We start from the raw sequence: 22,008 nt of genomic DNA, 5'->3' as shown, positions 1-22,008 counted from the left end.
TTAAAATATAGATAAATATTTCATTTTAAACTAATTAATCAACAAAATATAAATTAATATACAAAAATGTTGATAACTAATCAACAAAAAGTTATTGTAGTAGATCCAGGCTGAGTCTCAGATCCCCTTCCAGTGAAGGACTCACTGCCTGGCTGCAAGTCCTGTGGTTAGCTGACTGTTCTAGCTATTAGTCCTGTAGGGCCTGCCTCAGCTGAAGTCAAGTTTATCTGAGACAATGAGTAAAGTAACAACAGCTGAGATCTAGTTCCCTGGAGATTTCGCCTAACCTATGGCTGAAAAGGAGGCAGTAGTTTAAGAGCCACCCACGCTCTCTCAACCCGGAGTTCTTCTGAAGGGCAGCGTTGGCTATGGAGCCTCTCCTTCAGTGGGCAGAGGATATGTGAGGTAGGACTCATGGCCCAACTAAACTTCTGCTCAGTTCTGATTCTTCTCTTTTTCTTTTCATGTGGATTTACTCTCTCTAATAAAAATTTTGCACCCTGAACTCCACCTAAGTATTTGTTTCCTGGAGAGCCCAACCTGTGGCATTTTATTGTATGACGGGAGTTCATTATTAAAAATTTGGGGAACATAAACTAGTTTATGTCAGATCATTGATAAGCCTGGTGTTATCACTAGCCTCTACAGAAATGTCCATGGGGCTCAAAGAAGTTCAAAGCCTCAGGACTGCTTAAGTGAAGAACCCAGGATTTGACCCTCTTATTCTCAAAATATCAATATTTTCTTACCTGACTCATAAGCCTGCTAATATTTCCTTGCATTGTGGAGCAAGCTAAGCCTTTTGCTATTAACAGTGTAACATGTAATATTTAGAATCTATACAAATATTTAAAATGATGAATATAAACTGTACCCATAAAACTCCATTTTAGGGAAGGAATGGAACTATTACAAAAGAAAAGGAACAGCCGAAACCTTGGCTTAGTGGATAGAAATGTCCCAGGTTCTGTGGATTGAAATGTCCCAGGTTCAATTCTGGGCAAGGTAATGCACCTTAGTTGAGGGCACATTCCCAGTAGGGGGTGTGTAGGAGGCAGCTGATTGATGTTTCTCTCTCATCAATGTTTCTAATTCTCTATCCCTCTCTCTAAACAATCAATAAAATATATTTTTTTGAAAAAAGAAAAGGAAGAGAAATAATTAGTGTCTCCCAGTCAAGCTGGTTTCTAGTACATGGAAGGAGATATTAGTAAATTTATTCATATGTCCTAGATTGCTTAATGTGAAGAAGAAATTAACACGAGAACCAGAATAAACAAGTATTCTATTTTCTTTAGTCCATTAGCTGTTTTCTTGTCAGCTCAGATAAGGTTAACAGATTCAGAAAAAGTGAGAATTTTCTTAATGTTAATACTTTTGTTTGGTAATTTTATGAGAAGGAAAGGTGGATTTGAGTGTATTGTGTGTGTCAGTTATAATGTTTGGTGCTAATAATATGCTAATGAAATAAAGGCATACCTCAGAGATATTGCAGGTTAGATTCCAGGCCACTGCAATAAAGTGAATATTGAAATATAGAAACCCATAATTATTTTTTGCTGGTGGAGAGTGTTGACTTCAATTAGTAAAAAACACACAACATCTGTGGCTGCAGCTCAATAAAGTGGTGCTCAAGACTACAAAGTTTCAATTATAGAAGATAAATCCCCCCAAAAATGGCTGTGGCCATGGAGCAAGCAGGAGGCTTGGCTCCGCTCCAGGCTACAAAGTTTCAATTGTAGAAGATAAATAAATCCCAGATACCAGGACCACCCAAGGGGCATGGCGAGCCTGAAAACCACCACAGGCCGCTCTCCCAGGCTGCCCCTTGCCCTAGGGAACCCCCACCCTGATCTGGGTCACCCTTCAGGGCAAATCATCCAGCCCCCACCTGTGCACTAGGCTCCTATCCTATCTAATAAAAGAATAATATGCAAATTTACCATCACTCCAACACACAAGATGGCTGCCCCATGTGGTCAAAGATGACTTATGAAGCACAGGTGGGCTCTCAGCCAATCTGAAGAGCAGGTTTGGCTGGGGTCTGTGGCATTACACACCCTCCTATGTATAGGTCCCAAACGTTTTTTGTTGAATGGTTTGGTATAGATTAAGTCTCAAGGTCCCTTTTTTAAAAAACTTAGTTATGGCCTTCCCAGAAATCATGAGAAGCTTCTAGCAACTTGATCTTGCCAAGTAAGCATTGAGACTGCTGGCTTCTCTGCTTAGGAAGTAAAATGGCCCATTTTTCCTTTCCCCTTCCCCCCTCCCTTTCTGCATTCTCTCCTTAGGGAGATTTTTAAACCATGTTCTCTATGTCCTTGGCTGGGGAAGATAATGGCTTCTTAGTTACCATCTGGCTGCACATTGCCCACACTGTTTGGCCTTGTTTTAACTTTTGCATCAGTTTCCCTATTCCTCCTGCCCTGTATTCCTACAACAGATGGAGTGAAACTGTATATAGGACAAAGCTGAATGTATTCTCAGTAAGTAGTTTTGTTCATGGGTTGGAGCTTGGAAGGCAGGTAAGATAAGCCATCGGTGGATGTGGCTGAGTGTACATGCAGAGTATAAAGATTAAATGCCCACAGATTGCTAGGGAAAGGGACAAATGTTATAGTGGAATCGTTAAAGATAAAGACTACAACATGACCATTGGTTTGAGAACTAATATTTAATTACAGCAAGGGAACAAGTAATAAAGTCTCTCTTTTAGAATGTAGGTATTTTTATTCCACTGATACATATGTACAGGAATGGGTGGAAGAACTTAGGATGACCCCTAGGTTTCTATCTTCAGGAACAAAATGGACAAATGGGCTGATATAAGGAAAAAAACACAGGGGTGTATATCATTTGTAGCATAATATTTTTGGATGAATTAGCTTATTTTGCAACTTAGAATATTATGAATTATCATAGTGTAGAGGAAATTTCACTTTCATTAGTCAGATGCAATTATCTCCCTCTGTGTGAAGCTGACTTTCCTTATCAAGAGCAAAGTGAAAGGGCTAAGCCCATTATGCTGTCTCTTTGATGTTTTTATAGGATATAATGAAAGATGACTGCTCAATGTTGAAGCTACAGCTGAAAGAGAAGGATGAACTCATTTCCCAACTTCAGGAAGAGCTGGTAAGTGACAGTATTTGCCCCACCAGTGTGTTTTATTTGCAAGATTGTTTGCTATAAGCCATACAACAATTTATTTATTAATACTAATGTTACTTATTTATATGTGGTTAGTGATTCAATCTGATTGTCAATTTTGTAATCCTGCAGTAATAAGGATTTGACAATCTGAAAAATAGCACATTTTATTTTATGTATTAAACTTGGTATAATTTCAGAAACAAATCACTGAACCAAAGTTAGACATTTCAGTTAAATCTATGAAAAATTGTGAAGGATACAGCCACATTTTACTTTGTAAAGTGTATGATTTAACTCTCCTGTACCTAGAGTTATAAATATCTATATACAGTATATAAAACCCTAATATGCAAATAGACCAGATGGCAGAACAGCCAAACAACCCAACAACTGGTCCCTATGACATGTGTTGACCACCAGGGAGCTTGTGTGGAACATGGTGATAGCTAGCAGCAGGCGGCACACAACAGAACATGGCAGGCATTAGTTGGCGGGACAATGGAGCAGGTGAGCAGAGGCAACAGACCAAGGCAGGGTGCCGGTCACTGGGTCACTGTCATCAGGGCAAGCCTCTGGTGGTTACTGAAAATCCTTTTCTCCCTTTTGTCATGGTCCCCCTGGTGCTCACACCTGCTGCTGGTCCCAGAGCTGGCACTCACACCTGCTATTGGCGTCCTACACCAGTCCTGATCACTCTAAGTCATCAGCAGGTGTGAGCAGTGGCAGCGGGAGCCAGTCTGCTGGCAGACAGGGGACTCAGGATGTGGGGTGGAGGGGTTGGGCTGGGGTGCAGAGAATGGGCCGAGACACACCCATATGCCCACCCTAGCCTCACAGCCCACAGTTCCTTTCAAAGTGCAAGAATTCATGTGGTGGGCCCCTAGTGTAATATAAAGCAAATTACTCATTCATCCTGAAAACAAAACCAGATTTTACCTTTTATTTTCATAAAACTACCATAAATTCCTAATGATACTTATTAATATAGATATTATTTTTGTATAAATCCCAGATGAAAATATTATACAGAAATATGAACTGTATAGAGTTCATATGTTCAGGGTGTGTTTTTTAAATGTGATATCATAAAAAGGTAATCATACTTTCATAGCATGAAAACACATTTGGTAGGTAACAAGTACTGGGCATTACACTTCGAAGTATGTGTTTTCAACTTGTGATGGTTTCAGATTTGCCTAGAGATTTGATTGCCTTAACAATAATGTATAATGTAATTATTAAATATAATTAAATGACAAAACAGATTTTATAGACCATTAAGCTTCTGAGAAAGTTTAACATGTTTGTAAGATGGCAGGCAAATTTAGAGGATATTTTATTGACTCGGCAACTGACAACATGTTTACTGAGACTTGGCCTTTATTAGATTGCTCCATGATTACATCAATGCTGATTCTCAATCTCACGGGCATAGTGTTATTTCTGATTTAGAAATGTTTAAAATCCTTATGTAAGAGAACTCCAGCAGTTCAAACCCATGTTGTTCAAGGATCAGCTTATAGTCAATTTGGGTAATTTAAATTTAAACTAGAAAGATACACTTGTGCCTCATTTTCTAAGTCAGCCAGCCAACACAGGACTTTTCTTGGAGGAAGAGGTAATAAATTTAATTATAGCTATGTACCACTGGATCTGGAAGTGATACCTTCTTTCTCATTTTACTCAACAAAGGAGGGACACATATTTATTAAATATCAGAATATTAGAATGTCCTGGGGTTGTATATGTGGGGTGGCAACAATTGGAGAGGAAGACAAATGTTCTTTTCAGGAAGGAATTGTTTTGTTCGGTAAACCTGAAGGAACTAGTTTACACATGGGGTGATTATTCCCTACTGCTTTATAGCAGAACAAAGTCTCCCTGCCTTGCTATGAGGCAATGTGAAGGGCATAGGCTAGTGGTGCCTGTGTGGAAAGGGGTATGTAAATAGTATTGTGTTGATAGTAAATTTTTGATATATCTTGTATTGGCCTTACAAAGTGTGTTCACACAAAAATGGTATAAACCAAACAACGTTTGAAATTATCAAGTTTAAGATTATTCACACATCAAATTAGATCTTTTTTCTTTTTTTTTTTCTCTCCCTAAGAAACTTACATGACTTTTAGTGACTTCAGTTCTTATATTAATTGGTTTTCCTTTGAAAGGTATTTCTTCTCTTATGAAAGCTTATGTGTGGCTTATATTTACAAACCTTAATCATGGTATCATCTATTTATATTTAAACTAGAGGCCTGATGCATGAAATTTGTGCATTAGGTGGTCCCTCAGCCCAACCTGCACCCTCTCTAATCTGGGAGCCCTGGCTCTTAACCGCTCACCTGCCTACCTGCCCTAACCACTGTGCCTGCCTGCCTGATCCACCTAACTGCCCTCCTCTGCCGGCCTGATCAACCCTATTAACTTTTTCTTTTTTTTAATCTTATCCCATTCACACACTTGCATTTCACTTCCTTATTGGCTTCTCCCTCTCACACAATTTTTCTCTCTCCTTTATGTAACACTTTTTCTACTGACTCATCATTTATAAACTTTCCTTTCCTCCTTATTTTCTACTTCTGTTCCATCATCCTTCTTCCCATCTTTTTTCTACCCTTCCTCCCTCCCCACATTCCTTCTTTCCTTTATCTTTACTCCTACCCTCCCTCCCCTTTTCCTTCCTCCCACCTTATTTTTTTACTTCACTGCCTTCCTCATTTGCTCCTTCCCCCATTTCTTCCTTCTTCCCATCTCCTTTACAACTTTTCTTCCCTCCCTCTTTCTCTCTTATCTTACCTTTCCCATACATTCTTCTCTACTTACTTCCACTCTTTTACTATCTATCAACATGCCTAATTATTCACTAATATTTATCTTTTTTCTTACTCCTACTTTTAAAATCTGTTCCCAGTATACAACTATACTTGATTTTCATTACAGCTCCTATTGTTCACTCATACATCCTCTTTCCTTCTTTAACTCTGCTGTCTACTGATTCCTTTATAAAGTTCTTCCTTCGCTCCTTCCTTCTTAAAGCTTCCACTGGGGAGAGAGGCGTTAACCCCCAGCCCAGGGCTCAGCTCAGGCCAAGTGTTTGTCACGCCCCCCTTCCCGGCCTCCCCACCACAGCCCTGCTCCCATTCCCTGCCTGGGACACTGGGCCCTGTGAGGGATGGCCAAGGCCCCAGTGGCCCCAGCTCTGCTGCCTTCATGCAGGAACACCTCCGCCCAGAAGGCCTCGACTGTCCTCCACTCTGTCCTGGACCTGTGGGAGCCTCCCTCCCAGGGGCTGCCACCGCCCTCCCCCCGCGTCGGGGTGGGGCTCCCCATCCCTCACTGGGTGCACATGCTCTGCTCTCCCCTTCCAAGGTCGCCACCCCCTCTTGTGTACACGCCTGAGTTTCCTTCCCTTTTACATCCCTGCATCTTTCTATTGTTCTCTTTCTGAATGTGTTTCTCCTCTCGGCCTGTCTGCATGCAGGCCTTCTTTCCTCTCCTTCTCCTTTCTTATCCCCTCCTATTGTATCCTATCCTACCCCAGGCCTTGCACCTGCCTCAGCAGAGGGTATGGATGCAGCCTGCTGATTTGGTCGTGAGGTGATGCTATAATGGACAGTTTGCATAATCCTCTATTATTGTATATATACAGATAGATAGATAGATAGATAGATAGATAGATAGATAGATTATATGTACTAGTACTTTAAGATTTATTACACATTACTCCTTGCTTTCCTTTTTATCTTATTCCATTATTTAGACTCTTCTGATTCTTTTGTGGTTTGATTAGAATCCTTTCCCAAATATTTCCTTTCAATGGGGTATTGATGATATGGTATCTAAATCTTCGAATATCACTTTACCTGGAAAGATAAAGGATGCTGCAATGGATTGAATTGTATCCCCCCAAATTCACATGTTGAAGCCCTACCCCTAATGTGACTGTACATGGGATAAGGATTTTAGGAGTTAATTAGGATTATTAAAGTGGTAAGTGTGGAGTCCTAAATTGATAGGATTTAGTGGCCTTGTAATAAGATAAAAAGAGAAAGCTATTCTCTCCATTGCCAGGCACAGAGGAAAGGGCAAGTGAAAACAGAAACGACAGTGGCCTACAAGCCAGGAAGGGAGCCATTAGTAGGACCTGACCACATGGGAACCCTGATCTTGGTCTTCTACCCTCCAGAACTGAGAAAATTTTAGAGAGGAAGGGAGAGATAGAAACATAAATGATGAAAATCATAGATCAGCTGCTTCCTGTATTCCCCATCCTGGGGATGGAGCCTGTAACCCAGGCATGTACCCTGATGAGGAATTGAACTGTGACCTCCTAGTTCTTAAGTTGATGTCCAACTATTGAGCTACACCAGCCAGTCTTAACTTGTTTTTTAAGACACCCAGTCTGTGATATTTTGTTATGGCAGCCTGAGTTACTAAGACAGATACCATGTCAAAACAGTATTTTTAGGGCTTGGTTCTTTTCCCTTAGTAACTTTCCATGGTTTTTTAAATTTGGGTGTTGCACATGACCTTTTTCTATGGTTTAACTAGGTGTGTAACTATTTTTTTCCCTTTATTATGACTGGTATCAGTAATCCTGTTCTATCCATTCAAGTCTTCCTTCAAATTATAGAATGTTTTCTCTCTTGAAATCCATATGTCCATATTTGATCTTATTGATCTATCAAGTTCCTTACGTTTTTCTTTTAGTATTGAATTATTTTATATTTAGCTGATTTTTTTTCCATTAATATTCTAAGCCACCAATTAGATTCCCAACAATGACTATACTTTTATAGTCTAGTAAATATTAAAATACAGAAGTTATTTTTTAAATCTGGAAAGTAACTTTAATGTTTTCATTATATACTGTTAAATATGCATAGCGTTTGGTGTTGTTAATTTATCATTTGTGTGGGCAGCATTTCTATTGCACTGTAAGTAGCCTGTCCTTAATATCTTGCTTGTCCTTTCTTCTTAGGATATTTGGTCCCCTTAAGATCCACAATTACTTTCTTTGGCTTGTTTATTCTCTATTTGTCCTCAGTACTCAGGTAAAAATAATAAAATAAAAACTTTAAACCAGAGATGGTCAAAGGCCCAATAGAACCTGCTTTTGTTGGCTGGTAACAATGAGCAAACTTGAAGGATATTAGTCATTGGCTTTCTTTTTTGACACCATGAGGTCTCTTCAGTTACAAATGTTAAACAACTGACCAGTGTAGGTGGCTACTCTGCAGTTCTCCCAGCCAGAAATACTCTGCAGATCCTCCTAATAGGAGAAATTAGGAAAGTATCATCTTTCTTGCAAGGTTGATATATTCCAACAGCTGTGTTCTCTCCAGAACCTTGATATTTTCATTTGTTAACCCAGGCTTATTGGTGCTTGTCCAATGACTCCAGTTAATGCCCCAGGAGAACAATCTTGAGATTCTTGTCTTCTCACCACCCATCAGAACCCAAACTGTCCCACATGTGCCTCTGAGCCTTCCCTTCCTGCTTCAGCCTACAAGGAATTAGCGTCAGCTTGGGAGATAGTAGTGTCAGGAAATTGTTCAGGATGCCATCTTCTTTTGAGACTCTTTGTTCATGAACCCTCTGATGAGCAAACCCAAAATGGTAATTGTATTATGCAGTCTCCCACTCCACAATTCATTTTTTTTTTTTATCAAGGCTTCATTACATTACATGAAGCCCCAAGGTATTCACTAGATTTGATCAACTTTTTGTTTGGTTAGAAGATTACATAAGAACTAGAGCAAAGGAGGCACTAATTTTTTTCATCTTCCTGGCCTTATCTTTCTCTACATGAATAGGATACTAACTGAATATAGTGGTATGAAAAATCAGAATATGTGTGTGCCTGTGTGACTAGATTTAGTTATCTTTCTTCTGGCCTCAGTTTTTTTCAATTGTCAAATAATACAATAATACTAAAACATGGAAAAATAAATATTCATCAATAATGAGTTAGATACATTATAATATATAGTGATAGTATGAGTCAATAATATATATTTACATAGCTGTGCATTTATAAAGTAAAATGGGGAGAACTGTAAATAGTATAACATTGTATAAAATATACATGGAGAGAAAGTCTAGTATAATTAATAATTATCTTTAGGTAATATGAGAAGGTTTAGATTCGGTTCTATATAATTTAGTAGTGTTTCACTTTTAATGACAAGTGTACATATATTCCTTTTACAATGAAAAAATCAGACATCTCTCTTGGAAAAAAATAAATTAAGAATGAGGTTGATTTTAGTGGTTTTTATGCTGTGGTGTGTGTGTGTGTGTGTGTGTGTGTGTGTGTGTGTGTATGTGTGTATTGGGGGAATGCCTTAGTCTGCTTGGACTACTATGACAAAATACCATAATTGAGTGGCTTAAACAACAGACATTTATTGCAGTTCTGGAGGCAGAAAGTCCAAGATGTTGGCAGATTCAGTGTCTGGTGAGAGCCCCCTCTTTGATTTTTGTCAGCTGTTTCCTCCATATATCCTCACAACCCTTCCCTTGGTGCATGCACGCACACAGAGAGGGAGAGAGCTCTTGTGACTGTTCCTCTTCTCCTAAAGACACTAATTCTGTCCTGAGGCCCTCACCTTCATGAACTCATCTAGCCAAATGCCCTCAAAAGTTCTTACCTCCAAACACTATTACCTTGGGGCTTAGGACTTAATTAAATCAATTTGGGGGAAGACAAGCATTTAGTTTGTAACAGGGAAATAGACGTATCAGAGAGGTCTTATAGAATTATGCCCCTTTATACCTACTTAATGGTAGCAGTTATGATCTTACTGTTTTTCCACATTAAACTTCTCTGTAAGATTGTGATTGACACATTCACATGTAAGAATAAAATTGAAATTAAATAAACCAAAATCTAGACAAAATGTTTGCTAAGACCTATGTATTGTTAGTTCAGAATAGAAAAATAGAAAATGAGACTAGAAGCTATAACACACACTTTACTGAAAATTGTTCAACATCATGTTGATCAGGCAAGATCTTAAAGGTATGAATATAAACCAACATTTGAAGCCAGGAGTGATAGGAACTTTAAACAAATAAATAATATTTAAAAATATTCAAATATAAGTTTGTGTTTATTTTGTAGAATATATTCAACTTTAATACTGGAGATAAATCTCCCACCTAGCACAAAGTTTTGGGGATTTTATGGATTTACTTTTACTGGATAGTGTAGGTTTAGACATTTAATGCATAGGTATAGGTTTAGACCAAAAGTCTAAACATAATGGTTAAAAGAATACTTAATTAGAATCCATTCTAATAAAAAGTATTTAAATTAATTACATATTTAACCTAACATTTAACTTTTAACTATTAAATTTCATGATGTTATGCAGAAATAGTTTTCTCATAAGCAATTTTTAGATTTTTTTCCTCAGACTTAGTAAAGGTCACAATGAAAATACAGTGTAATTTTATTGTTAGAAAGAAACTGAGGAACATTGAAATATTACTATCTTTTGCCTAAAAAAATCCAAGAGATTTATCATAAATGTTCCTATCTTGTGTTTTGGAAAGAAAGATATTATTTTATAAATGATTATTAATCTGCCGGGACCGGTTTGGCTCAGTGGATAGAGCGTCAGCCTGCAGACTGAAAGGTCCCGGGTTCAATTCCGTGCAAGGGCATGTACCTGGTTGCAGGCATATCCCCAGTAGGGGGTGTGCAAGAGGCAGCTGATCTATGATTCTCTCTCATCGATGTTTTTTTTATTTTTTAATATATTTTATTGATTTTTTACAGAGAGGAAGGGAGAGAGAGAGCCAGAAACGTCGATGAGAGAGAAACATTGACCAGCTGCTTCTTGCACACCCCCCACCGGGGATGTGCCCGCAACCAACATACATGCCCTTGACTGGAATCGAACCTGGGACCTTTCAGTCCACAGACCAATGCTCTACCACTGAGCCAAACCGGTTTCGGCTCTCATCGATGTTTCTAACCCTCTATCCCTCTCTCTTCCTCTCTGTAAAAAATCAATAAAATATATATTTTAAAAATAAATAAATAAATAAATGACTATTAATCTGATAAATGATTTCATACTCTGTGTAAAAAGTATTTTCCATATGATGTCAGAAAGTGTATTTGGTATTTATGTATTCGTTCAAAATATTTTTTTAAATATATTTTATTGATTTTTTACAGAGAGGAAGGGAGAGAGATAGAGAGCTAGAAACGTCATGAGAGAGAAACATTGACCAGCTGCCTCTTGCACACCCCCTACCGGGGATGTTCCCGCAACCAATATACATGCTCTTGACCGGAATCGAACCTGGGACCTTTCAGTCCGCAGACTGACGCTCTACCACTGAGCCAAACCGGTTTCGGCTGGTTCAAAATATTTTTAAATAAATTGAAGGTAACTTACAAATAACAATAACTTTAGTGAGACCTAAGACTATGAATAGTGAAATTTAATTACCCTAATTAGGATCAATACACCATGAACTGAATGGTTTGTTATACCAATGTGGATGCCTAATCCTTATACCTTTCAAATAGATTTAGTGAATTTATATGAATAACCACATTAGAAAAGTGGTTATCAGTAATTCTAAGCTTTTATAATTTCTACCATTTCAGACTTTTCCCTTTTGAAACTTTTATTCAGTTTCTAGCTGATCTGAGTAAAAAGTATCAGCTATATACAGTATAATTTTTAAAATAATATATTTCACCTGGCTGGCATGGCTCAGTGGTTGAGCATCAGCATATGAACCAGGAGGTCCTGGTTCAATTCCTGGTCAGTGCACATGCCCAAGTTGCAGGCTCAGTCCCCAGTGTGGGGAGTGCAGAAGGCAGCCAATTGATAATTCTCTCTCATCATTGATGTTTCTCTCTCCCCATCTCCCTTCCTCTCTGAAATCAATAAAAATATATTTTTAAAATGAAAACAATATATTTCTATTTAAAAGGCCAGTTTAAGCAGTTCACCCAAAATCAAGTTTCCTGGGCATAAAAGTTTGTTAGCTCTATCTAAGAATAACTATACACTTTAATACCATCCTCACTAAAACAATAAGGAAAAAATAAACCAAGACAAAACAAAAATACTTCCTATGTTTGCTTTCATAATCCTCCTCTGTTTACCAACATAACAACATTTACACTTGTCAGAAGGTAGTGAAAGCTAGTACATGTTTAGCTTAACTACCACATGTTTATAAACTAATCCAGTGGTCAGCAAACTCATTAGTCAACAGAGCCAAATATCAACAGCACAACAATTGAAATTTCTTTTGAGAGCCAAGTTTTTTAAACTTAAACTATATAGGTAGGTACATTGTTATTAACTTAATTGGGATACTCTTAAGCTGTACTTTGCTAAAAACTCAAGGGGCCAAAGAACCCCATGTGGCTCATGAGCCGCAGTTTGCCGACCACTGAGCTAATCAATAGTGGATACATTGACTCTAAGGCATTTAAAATAATAATATAAATGACTAAAAGTCATCTGTATTAACTATTATCATATGTCAACAATTCTAAAAATGATAATGATGAGACTCCTTCATGAAAAATATTTTTGTGGGCCTAAATTCTAAATTAGTAACTCCAGCTTTTGACTGAACTTTATATTTTATAATCATTTTAATTATCACACTTTTAATACTCATCTCTTAATAAACATCATATTTTTAAATAAAATATAATTGATTTCCAGTTAGAGTTTAAACATACAGTTCAGAATTATCTAATAAACTTTAAGATCATTTTTTTTTCTAACTCTTGTGGTACTACATATTAATGCATTCAACACTAAACTCTAAATGAGAGCATAGTTATTGTAAAGATGAAAGAATGAAGCTTGAGTTACTTCAGTTCAGCCATTTGTAGTAAACATTTAGAGTATTTTTATTTAAGACTCAGACAAAAGGAGTGAGAATTGTGAGGCATATATTGTTGGGGGGGGATACTGGTGTATTCTCCTGATTGGACTAATCAAATTGACATGAGGCAAATCAATAAGAGAACCTTAGCAAATTCATTGTATATGTGCACATGGAGATGCCATAAGAATGAGACTAGAGGCCAAATCTGATAGTTGAGGCATATGGTCCATCTAGAGCTAAGGAGAAGGCAGGGTGCTATGGTCTGGAACTTCAGTGGTCAGAAAAGCAACTCACCAGGAGATGAAAAGAATGTTTGGTAAACAAATGTTGGCTGGGCCATCTTTAACAGAGAGGACTTGGAACGAATGGGCCTTACTATATTCCTCCCTATCACACTCCTTCACAGGAAACTAATCTATCCCCTTTCTGTGGGGAGGCCCTCTATCTCAGTTCCTTTTAGACAGTTAGGGAGAAAGGTCAGAGGTTCTTCTGGAGTATTTTTCTTAAAATAGCCAGTTTAACATAATCAGTATCCCAAAGAGGCATATTTTGTTGTAACAAACCCTGCTCCCTCTCACTTACAAATTTAAGTTTGTACATTTTAATATCTTCAATTCTGAACTTTTGTACACTAAATTGTATGTTTTAAAACTAAAGCATTAATTTAAAATGTTACATCAGAGCATGATTCAGTAGTTATCACGATTGTATCTTTTGTAGACTCTTCATAAACTTTATTAAAATATTACTTTTGACCTACTATTTACGAAGTTCAATACAAGAAAAGATTAGCTATATTTCTTTTCTTGGCCATTGCTAATATCCATTTGATGTCATTATTATTTGAAGAAAGTTATTTTTTATAAAAGAGGGTTTTAAAAGTGACCTGTCCCAGGTATGTATCACAGAAGGAACATCACTGAGTTGAACACTTCCTCTTGAAATGTGAAGGCTATCTGGAGAAAAATCATATAAAGTTATTTTTAAAAATTGTGTTTGTTATTAAAGCTTTATTCTTATTCAAAGCAAATATTGAAAATTATATTCTTATTTGAATGTAAGCAAATAAACAATTTCTCTCCATCCTTTTAAAATGAAATGTATTTAATTTAAATGTAAACCAAGCTCTCAGTTCATTTGTTAACATTTTGATAGTAAAACATGGGGCTGCATAAAGATACTTGCAGAATTGTTGAATCTTGGAAAGTTGGAGGCCATTGAAGAAAAGGAAGTATAGCATTATGTATAATCAGGTTACTGTGCATAATAAAAAAGGGAATTACAAATAAAAGACTCTAGGAAATATATATGACTAAAGAGCACTTTATCAGGAATCTGGAGAATAATTTTGATTTGGTTTAAAAATACAGGTAGAATTCAAATTGAATAAAATTGTATGCCCTTAAAGCTTTAATAAAAGAATAATTTCTTCTTGATAAGAGAAACATTCTTTTTGCATGAAAACCATATCTTGAATTAATCTTAAAAGGAATTCCCCACTTGCCCTACATTCTATTATAATTTATGGTATTATTTCATGCAGGTCATTTTGAGATAGAATATTACAGGTCCATGCATGATTTACATAAGAACAGACAGCTGTAAGTACTTTAAATCCTCTTTCTTTTTCATATTTAGGAAACATTAGGAACAGAAAAGAAATAGATTAGGTATACTTAAACATTATTAAAGTGGCAGTCTACTTTCTTTTTCTCAGGCGAATTAATTGCATATATTCCAGAAAAGGCTTATCTCAGCAGCAATTACTCTCCTGTCAGTCACTGAGACAGATGTGGTGTGAATGTAACAATATCCCATGATACATAATAGGGATTAGCCTCCATTCCTTGCACAGTCCAGAACCCTGAGGAAGAACTGCCAAAAAGGTCTAATCTTTACTCTTATGCCACACTTGCCTTCGCAATCCTAGTCACTTGTTTGTCTTTATCACAGAGTGTGGTCATACTGCAGTATTGCATGGATATAGGAAAATAACTGTGGTATAATTCCAATGCCAGCATGAAGGTGTTTTACCTTCAAGACAAATATGTTTTTGCCGAAACCGGTTTGGCTCAGTGGGTAGAGTTTCGGCCTGTGGACTGGGAGGTCCCCTCTTCGATTCTGGTCAAGGGTATGTACCTTGGTTGCGGGCACATCCCAAGTAGGGGGTGTGCAATAGGCAGCTGATGGATGATTCTCTCTCATCGATGTTTCTAATTCTCTGTCCCTCTCTTCTCTCTGTAAAAAACTAATAAAATATAAAAAAGACAAATATGTTTTAAAAGAAGAGTGTAGCCATATTATTGCCAAATTAGGCATGTAGCTGAAATTAATTTATACCTAATGCTTTTGGATATTTTAGATATTTTCACTTCTTCTATAAGGTATGCCATATAATTTAGTAGTTTTTCCTTTATTTTTTATTATTTTATTTTACCAAGCGAGATTCTAGTGCTTGGAGTAATTTACCAAATAGAACTATTTTAGTAATAAATAGGACACAAAGATAGCCAAGGACTTAGAATTGGGGGTAGGGGGGAGTACAAATCATGCTCCTGAATTACTATGAAGAAGATATATATGCACTATGTATATATATATATATATATATATATATATATGCATACATACACATATATAAAATAAGTTATATATTTAAAAATTCATATAAAATGTTCCAGTGTTCTCTTTCACAATAAATAATCTGAAATTTTTAAAGCACAGCCTAAGCTTGACTATAGCAAGGGTTAACAAGATGCTGGGCTTCATCAGTCTCTAAGGGCTAGCATTCAGACAAGAACAGATAATTTTAATAACAATAGCCATTATTTACTGAGTTCCTACTTTTTGACAAGTGCTCTGATAATGCTTGAGGTTTATTATTGCCTTTAATTTTTATAATAAAATTGAGAAGTACATATTAATACTTCTAGTTCGTCTCTAATAAAACTGAAATTCAAAATGATTAAGTGATTTATTCATCTGCATAATAATGGATAGAGTTAGGATTTGAAGCAGTCTGTCTGATTGCATGAACATATTATTACCCCTACTGCATCAAACATTTCAAAATTCCAAAGCTGTGAGGTCAGGGCTATACAACAAGATACCACAGTGCTCCTTTGCTCGGTATCAATACCGGAATGAAGACAGTAGCTCCTGTTTCTTGGTTGTTTAGCCTGGTAGCATGAGTCAGACTTGGGAGTCAGGGCAGCAAGTTGGGAGTCAGTGTGAGGCAACGCAGGTAGATATATCAGACAGTCACTTTCAGCGCCTACTCACAGCTACGGAGGTGAGTATGGTGGCTTTCCTCAGACATTACACATCATTTAATGTCATATCTCCTACCATGTCAGTTTTTTTTTTTTTTCATGGACACTCCTTTCATCTAAGGATATTAAACTTCATTTTTGAGAAGTGTTTTGATCCCTGTGTAAGAATTGGACCTCTGTGATCCATCTCCAGCATGGCTGGCTTCTGGTGGAATTTGCTGAGTTTTCCCAGGGCAAGCAGAATGTGGGGAGGAGGGAAGAGGATGTAGGAACAAAAACTGTGTGCATGGGCCAACATGTTGGAAACCCCTCCCAGAGGTCTGCCTCAGCTAGAGAGGGGAGGTGGAGACAGCTAGAAAGGACTCAGCCCAACATTTTTAAATGGCCCCAGTGGGAGACAGCAAGACCTAGGTGATGTATTAGGAAACAGGTGACCAAAGAGTTCTCAGCCAATGAGGAACTAGGGAGGAACTAAATGCAAAGGCTGTGTTCCCTAACCCATGTGTGTTCCTGTATAATGGATGTCCGCACTGGAGAGTGTCCTTAAGTCTCATTTTCACCATGTTTCTGTTTCAGTCATTTGAAATTTGAACAGGTGAGCCATTTCTCAGGCCAGCCAGTGTGGCTCCATGATTGATTGTTGACCTGTGGGGGGACCCTGTTTAGAGTGCACTGGATGGTCAAGGCCACTCTGAGCCTGGGACTCATAATCAGAATGCTCAAGGCTAAGATACCACACACAGGTCCAAGAACTACCTGCAGGTGCTCAGCAAGCACAGCAATCTCATGGTCACTGTGCCCTTCTGCAGCCAGAATGATTGATGTCATTGTTGGCAACTGGCCTTCTTTGTTTCAGAAGTATCATACATGAACCAGCCGATGTTCTGAGAGAAAATCTCATAGGTCATTACTATGTGAGGCTACAGAGACCAGCCAGTGTGCTGGGCAAGGGAGGAAGGAGAAGCTGCGGAGGCAGAGAAATCGGGTGCCACTGCCATGTGAGATAGTGAGTCTAGGGGGCAGCACGTGGCTGCTCAGATAAAGAGACTGCTGCTACTGTGTGGGAAAGATATGTACTTACCAGCTGGTGTGCGACTGCCTATTGGGATTGCTGTGAAGAACTGTTTTGTCTGATAGCTATATCACCACTGGTTTCTGCATTAAAGATATTTATTTCTCTCCCCCTCTCCATTCCTCATAAATCAATAAAAACATATAGATATTTTTAAAAGAATAAAGAGGAGGATTCAGAGATTACTCAGGACTCGTTCCCACCAAGAAGCTCGGGTTTAAGTGCCCCGCTTCTTTGCTGCCCCACCACACTCTAATGTGGCTTTACCTTGACTTCTGTTCCTTTCTCATTGATGAGCACGTTAATGACAGGGCCTTGCCAGCAAAAGGGGTGGGCATTCAGTGAGTGTTTGAAGGAATGAATATAAGTTATATCATAGTTCTTGCTCCCACATTTGTTAAATAAACCATTAGAAAATAAAGCAAGATAATATCCTATTATTAAATTGTACGATTTGGCAGATGCAAGGCTGGAAGAAAAGGAGAAACAGGGAGTGTGGTTTTTGGTGTACAATGTAATGAAGAAGTCCCAATGAACCAGGGCTGGAGACATGAAGCAGGGGTCTTAAATGCAAGACTGGTGCCACAGTAAACAGTGATGACAAAATAGAGGAGAAAGCAGAACTATAAAATTATCTGAAGACTAGGAATCCAAAGAAATTACAGAAGAGAGGAAAGGGCAAAGTTAAAATTGATTAGAATCCAAAATATTCTAGAAATTTAAAAGGCACAAAAGGAAACAGCATTAGCAAACATTGATTTTTTTAAAAAATTAGGTAGTGCTAATGTAGTCTGCTTCTCATTTTTTTACAAGAAAAAAAACATTTGAAATAATACAATGTGATTGTTCTTGTAAATTTTTTAGAAGTCATGGTCTATAATGTGAAATTAGTCATTTGAAAGTAGCTATGGGGAAGCTAATGACTCAGGATAAAGAACAATTGCTGTAAAATCTAAGTATAAATGCAAGAATAAAAATAAGTTAAAAAAAAAAACAAAACCAAAAACGTTTGTAACCTATATTTGTGAAAGTACAAAAAACAAGTATATGAGGCAAGTAAGGGCCCATGCTATATATCAATATTATGCTAGGCAATTTGCATATGCACCTCTCATCACCTTCAGTCATACTTTTACTAGTACTTTTTTTCTCTATAATCAAGGGAGTCGAGGCTTGAAGATATTAAATAAATTGCTCCAAGTTATGAAACTACACGATGACACTCAAATAATCTATTCACATGTAAATTAAATTTGACTGTTTGCTATGGAGAAGCAAGAAGTGTTCCACTGTAGTGCTCCTTAAATCAATTTATTTCTCACTGTTTGTAGCATGCACAGGCTGGTGGAGTGTCAGACTGAGAGGAACAAAGGAAACAGACCATGTCAAGTCAGTGGTTATAGATAGGGGTTTCAGAGTTATTGAAGTTTATAGAACTTGGTTGCTTTGAAATGAGAGTTTCTTAAAATTCTTACAGCATTCCAGATATATTTTCCAATTTTTCTTTTATTAAATTTCCCTTTCCCTAGTACATTTCACAGTTCTTGGTTTATTTGACAGCCAGCCAAGATCAACTCGATTCAGTCTGTCAAGGCTCCCATGTTGGAGGCTGCTGTCCCACACGTCCTTTCCTTTCAGTTGCACAACAATTGTCAGTTATTCTTTATCTGGGAGCAAACTACTTTGGTAGCGACTCTTAACTTATATTACTATTTTTAAAAGGACATGACTTTTAAGAAGAAATGCTGAGGAGTAAAACACATCTAACCCCAATATAATAGCTGTCCAGTGTAAGGGCTTCCTCCTATTATTCTTTACTTATTTTAGTTTTTAGTCATTTGCACATCCTACATTCCATTGCTGTTCTCAGTTGTTCTGTAAATGATATCGGTTTTGTTATTCTCACTGTGTTGCAAATAGGGAAACTAAGGTTCAACACAATTAATGAGCTTTCCCATCCGTTAATGAGCAGGAAATGAGGGGTTGAGGGATGCATTAGGGTTGCTACCTACAATGCCTTTGCTTAAAACTGACTTCTCCATGCGGGATATGCATGATGAAGGAGAAGAGATAGGATAGAATCAATTGAAATGTGTTTGCTTATTTTTACTTCCCAGGTAATCTGATCTTTTTAATTAAAAATAATAGGTATTAGTCATAGTTCTCTGTCATTTTGTATGCTAAGATCTTGGACTGCATAGAGTGTCTTATGATCTGCTGTTAAGGAAAAATATTAGTATACTAGAGGCCCTGTGCACGGGGAGTCAGGGATCAGGCCAAAACTGGCTCTCCAACATCCCCTGAGGGTCCCGGATTGTGAGAGGGCACAGGTCAGGCCAAACCTAGGGACCCTAGCATTGAAAGATTGGGACTGGGGAGGCACCATGGGAGGGCTCCAGGATATGTCCAGCCCATCTAGCTCAGTCTCCATCTGCTGGACCCCAGCAGCAAGCTAACCTACTGATTGGAGCATTTGCCCCCTGGTGCTCATAGCGACTGGTTGAACAGTCAGAAACTTAGCATATTAGGCTTTTTTATATATCGATGATTTTCTCATGGGTGAGAGACTTTATATTTTTTCCTCCTCTGAATTTTGTCACAATAGACGTATTTTAGTAAAAATAGACAAGCTGCTAGAAAGATGACACTATGCCTGTTATACTACTCAAGATTGACTACATAGTTTGCTTGATATCTCCAATATATTGGAAAAGACATAACCTTGGAAAGTTTAATGTCATATGTCTGATGTAATTGAACTTAAAGTAGAATGAATAGCATTATATTTCATCCTTGAAACTTTATGACCACAATCATCATTATAACAATAAAAATAATGCTTCTTAAAGAAATCTCATTTGCATATTATAATGGAGGGTATTTTTTTTTTACATAAAACAATAACATTGAGTAAATGTTGGTAAAATATATTTTAAACCATATTTTTGTATTTTTTAATTTGTTAATTTTTTCAATTACAGTTAACATTCAATATTACTAGTTTCAGGTGTACACCCCAGTGATTAGATATTATAAAACTTACTAAGTGGTTATGCTGAAAAAGTCTCAAACCCATCTGACATTATACATAGTTATTATAATATTATTGATTATATTCACTATTCTGTGGTTTATACTCCCATGACTACACTATAACTACTAATTTATACTTTTAAATGTCTTCACCTTTTTCACCCATCCTTCTTATCCCCTCTCTTTTGGCAACTATCAAAATGTTCTCTGTATCTATGAACTCTCTGTTCTGCTTATTCGTTTATTTTTATTTTTATATTCAATTATTGATAGATATGTACTTATTGCTAATTTTATTCATATTTTTTATATTTTTTTCTTCTTCTTAAAGAAGACCCTTTAACATTTCATGTAATACTGGTTTGGTGGTGGTGAACTCTTTGTAAGAACATGTAATAAATAACTTCAAAATGCAATGGGTATTTAATTTCAAAGCGTGCCTTTAACATTTACGTAAAACATTTTTTTTTGTACTTGTTCAATAGAAACTTATCTGGCTACTGGGTAAAGCTAGCAATAAAATTATTGGTCCACAATGTGTTAATTATATGTCAAATAAATTTAGCATGTCTAATTATTTTCTTAAATTCTCAAATTTAACAATATTGGAGTAAATGTCAAGACATCCTTGTTCCCAAGCATTAGGTATTACTATTTAACTGTTTAAACCTTTTTCATTTTTTTCAAATATATTTTTCATTGATTTCAGAGAGGAAGGGAGAAGGAGAGATAGAAACATCAATGATGAGAGAGAATCATTGGTTAGCACGCCCCCTACTGGAAATTAAGCCTGCAACCCTGGCATTTGCCTTTGATGGGAATTGAACTTGGGACCCTTCAGTCTGCAGGTCGATGCTCTAAACTAGCTAGGTTTTAACCTTTATTCAAATCCAGTATTACAAGTATGTGTTTACTAGTAACTTTTTTTTGTTTGTTTGTTGGTTTTTTTAAGTTTCCTGCCTGTACTGGAAATGTCTGCAAATGAATAGAAAATTCTTGATTTTAGTTGCAAGTATTCAATTAGAATAATAGGTATAAATACAGATATAACATTTGATAATATATCAAAAGCTATGACCAATTTTTTTTCCTGAGCCATAGAAAACTGGCAAATTATGTTTAAAAAAAAAAGCTTTAGTATATATTAACATGTAAAAAAATCATCTGATTCTTAGAAAATTATAGGACTTTAAAACAATCATGTTAATTGCTTTGAGTTGAATACTCCCCTCCCCATTTGACGATTCTTCTCTTACTATGTATACTGAAGTTTGGTTACCTAAGTGCACTCACTATCTTAGAGATGTATAAAGAAAAGAAGTACTGCTTTCTGAAAACATGACATACTTGTCATTAGGCAAATGAACATTATTCATTTTGTCAGTTCCAAAATCTGCAAAGATGTTTTAGATTCTTATTCTACTCAGAAGCATTTAACTACTAAAAATTTACAACAAATAACACAATTTCTCCCAGTTATATGTATTTTTTTCTTCAAGAATCAAAGCATATGCACTTGAGCAAAATATTTTGGAACAATGAAATTGCAATTTATTTAATAGTGTCCATCCAAAGATAAATATTAAATTGACATTTTAAAAA

General features: G+C 36.8%; 1 protein-coding gene across 2 annotated transcripts in view; it reads left to right on the top strand.

Moving 5' to 3' along the window:
• CCSER1 (coiled-coil serine rich protein 1) overlaps positions 1-22,008 on the top strand; it is a gene marked incomplete at its 3' end in the record, with an annotated part of 1,087,168 nt that overhangs the window by 498,295 nt on the left and 566,865 nt on the right. For both annotated transcript variants that reach the window (XM_084881902.1, XM_084881903.1), the window contains exon 8: positions 3,049-3,132. In XM_084881902.1, the coding sequence (XP_084738028.1) occupies positions 3,049-3,132 (84 nt within the window). The remainder of the gene's footprint in view (positions 1-3,048; positions 3,133-22,008) is intronic.

This window comes from Pipistrellus hanaki (assembly GCF_964339955.1).
Source record: "Pipistrellus hanaki genome assembly, chromosome: 1".
In the NCBI taxonomy this organism is placed as follows: Eukaryota; Metazoa; Chordata; class Mammalia; order Chiroptera; family Vespertilionidae; genus Pipistrellus; species Pipistrellus hanaki.
Note: the sequence above shows the minus strand (reverse complement) of the source record. Positions and strands in the feature narration are given on the sequence as shown.